Source organism: Hippoglossus hippoglossus, chromosome 4 (assembly GCF_009819705.1).
Source record: "Hippoglossus hippoglossus isolate fHipHip1 chromosome 4, fHipHip1.pri, whole genome shotgun sequence".
In the NCBI taxonomy this organism is placed as follows: Eukaryota; Metazoa; Chordata; class Actinopteri; order Pleuronectiformes; family Pleuronectidae; genus Hippoglossus; species Hippoglossus hippoglossus.
This window is the reverse complement of record NC_047154.1, coordinates 6,471,264-6,482,115: the sequence shown is the minus strand read 5'-3', so window position 1 is coordinate 6,482,115 and position 10,852 is coordinate 6,471,264. Positions and strand designations below refer to the sequence as shown.

Sequence of the window (10,852 nt, the reverse complement as noted above, 5' to 3'; positions counted from 1 at the left end):
GAGGTTTTTTTTCTTCTTCTTCTTCTTCTGCCTCTATAGACCGCTGACAAGAGGGCTTGGGATTTCTCCATTCTATAATAAATACATTTAGACTATGCTAATACAAAGGAATATGGGAGATGTTCAAGTTCAGAATGTTGTTTTCTTACAGTGATAACCAATTTCTAATATCTCAAGTGTCTCGTTTAAATTTTTTTTTAAAATTTTGAGTAAACCTTGTGAATTAATTTATATTAATATATATATTAATTTGATTATCCTTGACCTTTGGGGAAGATTTAGAAAATGCTTGATCCATACTTGACAGGAACTGTTGTTGCGTTGTCTTTGATGAATGAGCCCGTGAGGTTGTTTATTGAAGGCGGTGAATTGTCTTTGTTGCCAGATATAACAAAGATGTCAACACTGACAGATGTGAGAATGTCCTGGTTTAGTTTATTTCAGTGTGTTGCTTCATCTTCAGATTTTTAACAATGAAATATATGAAACAAACTTATTTTCTGACATGTCGCAGCATGCACAACACCAGGACCTGAAACCGAAGCAGCTGCATGAATCTCAAACATCACTGATTCTTCTACAACCTTTTAAAATAAAGTCATTCTTATTTCTGAAGAAAAGTTTCATTACAGATGGGCTTACCTGTAAAAGCCATCTTCTTGGATACACTTAACATTAAACCAAATTGAATTTATTCTAATGTTTAATATCCACTGAGGATTTGTATGACTATTACATTAGATTAAACAGAGAAGTTAAACGTGTCTATCACAAAACAGCTGTTATCTTCTTAGCCTGTAGGTGGCAGCATCTCATTTGTACTCTTGGTTTCACCATCCATTCATAAAGGTGGCACCAGGTTGGCACTGGTTATGACAAGTCAAACAATGACTGAGAGCCTCTGTTCATGGACAATCTCCAGCCCGTTTAACAGTTGAATCAGTTTGAGTTAAAAGCCAGCTCCATGAGGGGCTTCATATTTCATATAAATAAGCATAATATTAAAGATATCAATCTGCCTACAATTCAGTAGCAGGACTGTCAAAGATCACGGGCAACAAAACCCACACAAGCAAGAATATTGAGAACAAAAACACTAAGATTCAAAATACAAAGAGTTTCCTCACTGACTCACAGAGGACAAGAGTTCTCAGAGTGTTGAAATCGAGTAGTAATTACAACACTAAACAGTAAAGCAGAAGAAACAGAGGTGAAATTCATTCCAGGAATTATAACTTTATTAGGATTCATATTGTCTTTCACTTTGGTCACCATATATATATCACTGATTCTCTATCAAACAGACAGAATTTACTGGATACCTGCAGATTAACTACTTCAGGTTACAACCATTTCTCCCTCCAATTTTGAGAAAGATGACTGAAGTTGAGAATTCCTCGCCAGCTGCACCTGGGATGCATGATTTGGTTCTTTGGCATTACCACACATTCAATGAAATGTAGCCATTACTGCTGCTTGATGAATGAATGTCACAAACAGGAGTGATTCAATTTTCTAGAAATTGAAAATGCTCCTCACATAAAGACAGTCAGCTCTTGTGTCTAATTTTGCTTTTCGCAGTGCACAGATGCGACTTGAGAACCAAATCATACACTGAAACAGCTCCTCAGGGCTGCATGCAGGCTGGAAAAACAACACATGGGCTGTGAAAAGATCATTTGAAAAGGAGAGAAAAATAAATCAAATCACCACGTAGGTTTTATCCTGTCAAAAGATGAAACTAAATGTATCATGAAAATAAACCTTTTACAATAAAATAGAAAAAAAAAAAATGAAGGTGAGCTAGGAAAAACAACATTGACTCACCAATCCCTTTTGAAATCTGACACTAGAGGAAGTCAAAAAATAACTTCCCCAAAAAACTAGTTCGTTAGGGTTTTTCTAATCCAAAGTGTTTTGCCCAAAGTATCTTATAGACGGGGTTTTCATAGTGTTCAAGACAGCACGAGCATTGCATTTACATTTATTAATAAAGTGAACATGCTGCACAAAGTATATAAAAATGAAAACAGGCAATCCCATCATTAAAAAAAATAAAACAAACAAAAAAAGACACTTGCTAAACTAAGCTCTCTGTTGCCCCACATCTATGGGATCAATTCCAAACACAGACATTACACGTTTGACTATAATTTTAATCTTGCATTCAGAACTGATGATGTAAGTTACAATATGGAAGTAGCTGGACAAAAACACTTCAGCATAAATTAATAAGTGAACAGTCCATTAGAACTATATAAAGCTCTCACAGTATTTTCTGTAGATTTGTGTCACAGAAGCCTCGACGTCATTAATCGGTTCAACAGACTGCACACATTTCAATTCTCCTACATTTTACACAGTTACTACTAATTTAGACAGGCATACATGGCCAATCATGTATGTTTTTCTCTCTAGAGGACACAGATATTCTCTCCTATTATTTATCTGAGCAATAAAAAGGTTTTCTGTTGGTGTTCTGGTTGAATTAAGTGCCAGCAAAGGACTGTGCTAGTTTAGACCAGCCACCCCAACCCACCGAGTATACCAGAGGCCTGCGTCACAGCCTTGCCGTGATAGTGAATAGAAATCCTTATTTTCCATCATAACAAACCCTTTTGATGTGATGTAAACACTGTTTATATGCAGGGCTCTTCCTTGCTTCTCATATACTAGTACCCTTTTTTTTGTTTTGTTTTTACAGATCAAAGTTACTCAGAACGTTGCATTTTAACACAGTTAGGGTTAAGCAATGAAGACTGAGATTGGCGATCAATTGGAAGAGAAGTTACAGTGTTGGAGGTTTCAGCCCATACTTCTTGGCCACTTCTGTCTGGGCGTACGCTGCATCACATAATGAGTACAAATGAGCCATCTCCATCTCGGACTTGGCTAGATTAATGGCCTTGTTGAACATTTCTATCGCCTTGTCCAGATTCCCCCTGAAAAGAAAATCCTCTGGTTACTTCAAGCAATTCAAGACGACGTGTAATAATGACTGGTTTGAATTAAATGGTTACATCTCACCTTTGCACTTCAATGGTTCCCATAGTTTCATAGGCAAAGTCACACTTGTTGTCAATTTCAATGGCCTTACTGATAAGCTCCAGACCCAAGTCAAGGTCTTGTTTCCACTGAAGCTGTAACAACCTGGAAAAATACATTTAACTATTACCAACATGTCCCATCGACACAAGTCAGTTGAATTATGAATGAACTGTGACATAAAAAAGGGAAAATAAATGCCTACCCCTTGTGGACATATGTGGTAGCGTTGTCCGGCTCCAGTTCGATACACTTGTCATACATCTCGTCTGCTTTTCCAAACTGCTGCTGATCAGTCAATGCCTGAAAAGAACACAATGCAACATTTAGAGTTGTATGGTCACACGGACAACATCAACAAGGTATAAAAGCTATTTCTACCTGGATTTTCCTTCAAAAATTCAGGTCGACTTCATACCTGAGCATAGAGAGCGTAGCCTTCTGCACACTTAGGGAACCTCCTGATAACATCCTCAAAGCCGTCCATGGCTGTCTGTACTTGTGAGGGGTTGCTTCCAGTATAAGCTTGTCTGTACTGGGAAACACCAGACCAAAAGAAACTCATCAGCTAAAATGAAATTTTGAATGCTTGTGATATTGGGACAAAATTAGGATAAAGGGTAAAACTATTTATATTATGTCAGACAAGTTAGATTTTAGGAACTTACAAGAGCAAAGCATTTCTGTGCCTGGGCCAGAGCAGAGTCAGGTCTGAGCAGGATGCACTCGTCAAAGTCTCCCACTGCCTCGTCCACCTGGTCCAACAGGATCTTCAGCTGAGAGGAAATACATGGCATACTTATGAAGTATGAAGTATAACATGTCCACCATATTCATGACCACTGTTATTTTTGCTCTATAGCAGAGGCAGTGCAAACATTAGGGTAATAGTAACAGATGTTCAAGAAACCAATTCGACCTCCTACCTGACCCCTGTGGTGATACACATCAGGGTTGCGTGTATCAATCTCAGCTGCCATGTTAAAGTCCTGTGTAGAGAGCATAGGCTGCTGCTGCTGCATGTACATGCTTCCACGCTTAATCAGCGCGTTGGCTCGTAGCTGTGAAGATCAAAGAACAGAGAGAAAACCAGTCAAGTTGGAAATCTCCAAGTCCTCAGTAAACGATCTCTGTTTATGTAAATAAATTATTAGATCAACCGTGAGGACGTAGTAATAACTTGCTTACATAAAAACAGTTAGCAGTAAGAGGGTATGTTTTTCACAGTGTATTCTGTCTTTAGTTTCAGAGGCAGTTTGTTTCGCAAACGAAATCTCCAGGAACTTAATGTGATATTCAATGAATAGTATTTATCAAACCATGAGACTTTGTGTCTTACACGGTGCAAATGTCCAAATCCCAAGAATTATCTGCACATTCAAAAGAACCTTTTGGGTTAGCAGGCTATAAATTAGAATTTTGTTGTGCCTTTTAAGGGTACTAAACAACTCTCGTAGTAGCTGAATGGCTTTGATGTCTCATCTAAGAGCAGGTTTATTAAATCAGCAGTCCTCACCTTCACATTGGCGTCCTGCATGTTGATTACCCAATCCAAATCAGGTTGAGCAGCAGTAGCATTACCAATGAGCAGAAAGAAAGTGGCACGCAGCAGCAGGGCCTCGGCAGTGTATCGACCACCTGACTCAATCTCCTTGGTGCATTCGCTGATGATTTTGTCATAGTTCTCCTCTTCCATGTACTGCTTCGCCTTCAGATATCCAGAGCTAAAGAGGTGGAGGGGAAAACAGATAAGGAACTGTTACATCTAAAACTACACCTAATCTAAAAAAATTAAGATGATTTTGGTCATCCCTGACCTTTACTTTAACACCTACTGCTTATCATAGAACCTTCTATGTTTAGAGTCAGACATTTAAATGATCAGTTAGTCATCTGTCAAATCATGTCAAAAATTAAACTCTTTCCCCCTGGATATAAAAATGAACACGTTCAGAACTTTCAAAACCTTCAACTTGAGTTTCAATATTTGTGTTCAAGTAAGTTGTGATAGTATCAATTTAACATAGGGACAGTATCCTATGGAACTTTAGCGCCATCTTGTTCTATACTATCAGCTCATCTGTAAAATATATATTTACCTCAGGACTGCAAAAACATTTATTGAACCAATTTCAATTAAATGTTGTGGAGGGCTGGGGCATGACCAAAGGAAGAACCCCTTACATTATACTACATCCGGGTAAGTGGAAGGATGGACACAGTTATTTTTTTATTATTGGTGGAGGTATGCATTCTCCAAACACCATTCTAGTTACCAATAAAGTAAATGTCCCCTGACCTCTCAGTGACCTCAGCTGCCTCGCCCTCTTTGTCCTTGTCTTCATCTTTCTTCTCTCCCTTCTGCAGGGGCTGCGAGATGATGTCATCAGTGAACGAACTAAAGTAGGACTTGATGAACTGAGGAGAAGGCATCATCGGCTCACGGTTCTACAGAAGAGAGATTTTAAAACCATAAACTTATTGTGTCAAATCAGGGGAATAAAATAAAGAGAAATGTTTCTGAAAGTGGATAAATACCTTGTACTTATCCTTTGCCTTCTCTTTCCCCAGCTGCTTCAGCACTTTGTCTGCTAGCAGCATGCTCTGTTGGTTCTGGAAGGCCTCAAGAATACACACGGCTGTGACATCTGGGGGGGGGGGGGGGGGGCAAAACCAACTGGCATAAGCATCACACATTTTTTTTGGGGTGAAATTTGAACATACACATTTTTAGAAGAAAGATAAGTGTCTCACCCTCTAAGCACTCCTTCTTGTTCTCTAGTTTTTCCAGAGCCTTGGCCCTCCTGAACAGAGCCTTGATGTAGCGTGGATTTCGCCCCACAGCCTGAGAGCAGTCCTCTACTACTTCTGCCCACTTAAACTGAAACAACAGTTATACACTAATTATCTTCTACAAAATATCTGTATCTGATTCTGCAGTGGTCCTGAGCTCTGTCCAATAGCCAGAGAAGGTGTATGGGTGCAGTGGAAACACATATGTAATTTCTTAATTTTAATACATTCATATGCAAATGAAATTGCTTGAAAATGAACAGCTCTGTTCCTCACTGTGACTAAAGCTTGTGCTTTGCAGAACTTAAGGGCAGACTGTTCTCTCTTTCACTCTCTGTAGCTGTCACTCAGGTTAGGTTACACATTAAACTGAGTGCACTCATATCGTAAACCTTTACAAAAAAGGGAAGTTCAAGGCTTGCCAGAAACATTTTCACACACTGATTTTAATCCAAAGCAGGTGCAAAGAAATATACTGTGATACTTGTATCTGAAAACCAATATATAAAACTTTTTTGTAAACTAGAACAGTTTCCAGAACCACAATACAATAGTTATTAAGTACACACATTCATCGATGTTTTGATATACATTTTGACCTTCAGTCAAACATCAAGGTGGAAAGATTTGAAAATGTCGGTGATTTGCAACACTTTAACCAAACACATGAAAGTAACAGCTGTTTTCTGCAGAGGAATGTCCTCCCTTCAAGGTTTAAGTTGTGAGAAGAGGATCCTTTATTATTCACTGAATCCATTTCAGGCAGATATTAAATTCAGGGTAGGGAAAAGAACATTGAAAAACATGGTTCTTTCTACAAGAACCTCAACCCAGTGAACAGCTCTTCAGGAAAGGATTAAGTGCGCCATAAATGCAACACACAAGACACTTGCAGGTATACTCTAAAAAACACTTTGCTTACGGAGAAAGGCTATAGCTTCATGCAAAATAACCAACAGACGATCGAAGCCAGGCAGATGACAAACCTCCTCAAAAAGGGAATGACATTCCGAGAAATTTACTTTTTCATCACTCTTGATAAGGATATCTGTAATTGTGTGGGTCTTTCACTTGAACAACAATTTCAGCACAGAATAAAAGAAGGCGGTGCCAACCTGCTGTTCGTAGGCTGCTGCTCTGTTCTGGTAAAATGTTGATAAATCAGTCCTCTGCTCTGTGGGACAGAGGGCAATGGCCTCTGTGTAGCACTGGATGGCGTTCTCGTACTTTGAAGCCTTGAAGTACTTGTTGCCCTTGTTCTTTGCTGCTTGGGCCCGATCCAAAGGGCTCTGAACAAGAGAGAGAGAGAGAGAGAGATCAAGTATTAAAAAGACAGTTTTCTACATAACAAAGTTATCACTCTGCATCTTATACTACAATAGGCTTTTAAGTTAACTGTGCATAGTATTGAATGCCATTAAAGTGACAATCCAAAAGTGTAAACCATATGCAAATGAATAAAGATGTAAATTAACTAAAATGAATCAAACATTCATCGATGTGCATAGATCCAAGTGCAAGTTTCAAAAGTTAGCCTATTGTGTAATAATAAAGGAAATTCCACTGACAATATCAAACACTGAACTGCACACACAACATTATGAACTTGGACCAATTGATAATATGCATGTTTGAGCAGGGAAATAGTTGATAGAAACCACACTGGTAACCTGCTAAGCAACCACCGCTTCCCAGTATGTGCTTTGGGTGTGCCTTAATAAATTCAATGAATTATGTCAGCACAATGCTGGTTTACTAATGGTAACACTTCATATATCACCTCATAGCCATGTAGCTACGTTTCTACTTAATCCACAAATGTCAGTCTGTATGTGGAATGCATATCGCGCAAACCGTTCATCATATCGCCTTCACGCTTGGTATGTTTATTCTTAATGGACCAAGGAAGAGCAGTGTTGAATTTGGTGAGATTTGGAAACATCCAATATAAATAAAATTTGAATTAAGAGGCGACCAGCGCTCTGTAGCAGTCAGTGGCGGCCGGCCTTAACAGGCAGAGTCTGCGGACAGAGGTGAACATGTCTTCTTCAGCAGACGCTGGCAACAGGAAGACCACGGGCCAAAACTGTCCCATCAGCAATGATATCCGTCCCATCAGATCATTTTGAAGATAATTTATATTCCACCATATCAAACTGACACAGATATTTACGGGTGTCATGGGTGCTGATCTCCGTCATGGCAACGATATTCATTCAATTACTCTGAATAAAGAAAGAGCACTGCTTACGTTTTATTGCTGCAATGCTTTATACAGAGCAGGATTACAGAGTTTATATTTGAAAGAGATGTGAACCTGGGTCTGAAGATTGTGTCAGGTGCTTAACAGACCTCTGAAATAGTGGACATGTAATGTTTGAAGAAATAACTGCAGTTAAGTGAACCATTCAAACTTATACATAAACCACCAGTGTAAACAGTAATCCAGCTAATTCTGTTTCAATGTATGAAAAACATTGACAATAAAACCTGTCCAAAAAGAAAGAAAGCTGCAACCAGCATCATCACAAGCCGAGCAAACCAAAGGAACTGTACTACTCAATACAACACAGTTCATCAAATGAATCCTGACTGTTGTCAAATGTCAGTGGGGATTAAATGACCTAATGACTGACAGGACAGTCCTCGTGTTTTCAAGAATGAATCTCATAACAGTAATGTGATCTGACAACTACTAAATCTTGCTCTTTGCCATTTGGAGGCCTCCCAAACCCGAAACACCAGCAGACGTGCACTAAAGACGCGAGCACACAAAATATAACAGAAAACCTTTGGTTGAAAATACACATGTGAGCTCTGCCGCTAAAACTAAGGCTGGGTAAATGTTTCATTATAATTCTGGACTGATGGACTCTGAGCTGTAAATATAATCTTTCAACGGGTAATCTTCTCTGTGCAGATTAAATATTGTTCGTTACTGGCGCATGACAGCGCAAAGCGAAAGTAATGGCAGCCACTCGTAGTAACACAGTGTAGTAAACCTGCCTCTGTTTGAAATGACAGCCTTCCGCCGCATTTGACTTACCGAACAGATAGTTAGCCCGTCCTGACACATGTGCTAACAACAACGCTAGTTTAACACGCGGCATTTTGCTGCCACATGTTAACCGCATGATTAACCGGCTGATGTCAATGTGGTGTTAAATGTTAATACAGTTGTAGACAGTCTAGCAGTTCACCATGCTAACCTAGCTCCCGTGAAAACATTAGCGTAAGAGGCAGCTAGCCAGCGGCTAACAGGCTAATTCAGCACGAACGAGCCGGTAGCCATCAAGGTAGCAGTCGGCCTTGCTGTGGGAGTAGCTGTCAGTGTTGGTGTCGGTAACGTTGGGTGTCCTTGACTGTAGTGTTACGGTGATGACAGGTGTTCACGCTAAACCGTGCGCATTACACAGTCACGCTAATGCGGTGACCGCTATGTTAGCAGCGGAGGCTCGAGCAGTCTCCAGGCAACGGGGACGTTACCATGTTCCCCAGCTCCGGGTTCGCTGGAGCTGCGCCGTCTTGGCCCTGCACGGGACTGGCGCTGCCCTCTGGTGTCTTCCGCTCCCCGGTGCCTTTCGTCTCCTTCGTCCTGCCGCGTTTCCAGAGGTAAAGCGCGCCCGCTCCCAGCACGATGGGAGTCCCGATCAGCAGGGCCAGCTGCCAGCGGGGAAGTCCTGTCCCGGACTGCGGCTCCACCGGCTTAGAAGCAGCCATGATCTACAACCGAGCACTGGTTAGCCACTAGCCCGTCAGTAACAGCAGGAGACAGCGTGAGCTGCGCACACTTCTTCTTCTTGCCCTGCTCCGAGAGGACACAGCGAGGAATCATGGGATATTGGCGGACAAGCCACGGGGCTGTGTGTAGTTGTAGTCCCACCTTGAGGTTTTGTAGTCCAAACATCACCTCAGAGAAACACAGAGGTCAGAGAGATAATGCTCGAGCGACAGCATTTCATTTAGTGCAATGATGCCCTGTAGTTTAACAATATTCACAAACAAATAGGTGTATATTTTTTAATTGTTCTACACAAGAGTGGTTTTAAAGGCATAAATAATAAGATATGTCATGTCTAGAAATAAACCAGTAGAACTTTCTAAGATTTACAATCCTATGTGTAGTCAATTGATTAAGCATCAATTCTATTAGAAATATATTTTTCCTGTTTTACACGTGAGACGACTTCATTGCCACTATAATGATAAAACCTTAATGATACTACACTTTTCAACATAAAGCACAGAGTGCTGCACAGCAGAAAACAAATGCTTGAAATACAGAGAGAAGTACATAAACAATAATGGTAATAATAGAGATAAAAGAACAATAATTGCCTGGCACCCGGAGTGAATTTATTCTTTTGAGTTTTTTGTGATCCCAGTGGTGGAATTAATGTTTTAATTTCCGCAACTCTGTTTAAAATACTTTATTTTGTAACTGTTGAAGAGACTGTGAATGTTAAAAACTGCAGCCACCAGGTGGCATTGCTGCTGATTCTTTGAGTGAACCTGTGCTCTTGCCCACTCTTGTATTGTACATAAATATAGAGTTGATTTAAAAAAAAAAGATGTATATTCCTCTTGACATTGGCCTTTTTGTGTAAAATACTTACTGCTTCCACCAAAAGGAAGCTGTGTGATAGTCAAGGCTATTTTCTGTTCAGATTGTGTGTTGATTTTCAGCCCCAACACCATCACTCTTCATTTTATCCTGATCAATGTGGATTTATCATATGAGTTTGACTGAGAGTGTGCGTGTGACTCACAGTGTGTTTGTATCTCCACTCTGTCCCATTTCAAAGCCTAGTGCTGGTCTGTCTGGACCTTAATTTGCACCCGGGGCCATCTGTCCTCACACAGTGACCAGCACTGAACAGTTTTCAAAGTCAACTGTATATAGGTGCTTAGAGGGTCTCTGTCCACATTGAGCAGTTTAACACATGTTGCAGTTGCTTGTTTTGAAAAGCCATAAAATCAATTCCTCAAAACTACAACACGTGATGAGACACAA

The 10,852-nt window shown here is 40.1% G+C and overlaps 1 protein-coding gene across 1 annotated transcript; it reads right to left on the bottom strand.

Annotated features, from left to right (window-relative positions):
* Positions 1–1,225: 1,225 nt before the first annotated feature.
* Positions 1,226–9,655, bottom strand: tomm70a (translocase of outer mitochondrial membrane 70 homolog A (S. cerevisiae)). The gene is made up of 12 exons (XM_034583111.1): positions 9,325–9,655; positions 6,954–7,127; positions 5,800–5,926; positions 5,584–5,693; positions 5,345–5,493; positions 4,562–4,769; positions 3,972–4,106; positions 3,714–3,821; positions 3,464–3,580; positions 3,251–3,348; positions 3,028–3,150; positions 1,226–2,942 (listed from the first exon to the last, which is right to left on the bottom strand). The coding sequence occupies exons 1-12, from the start codon at positions 9,556–9,558 to the stop codon at positions 2,789–2,791; spliced, it is 1,737 nt and encodes a 578-aa protein (XP_034439002.1). The 5' UTR covers positions 9,559–9,655; the 3' UTR covers positions 1,226–2,788.
* Positions 9,656–10,852: the final 1,197 nt, after the last annotated feature.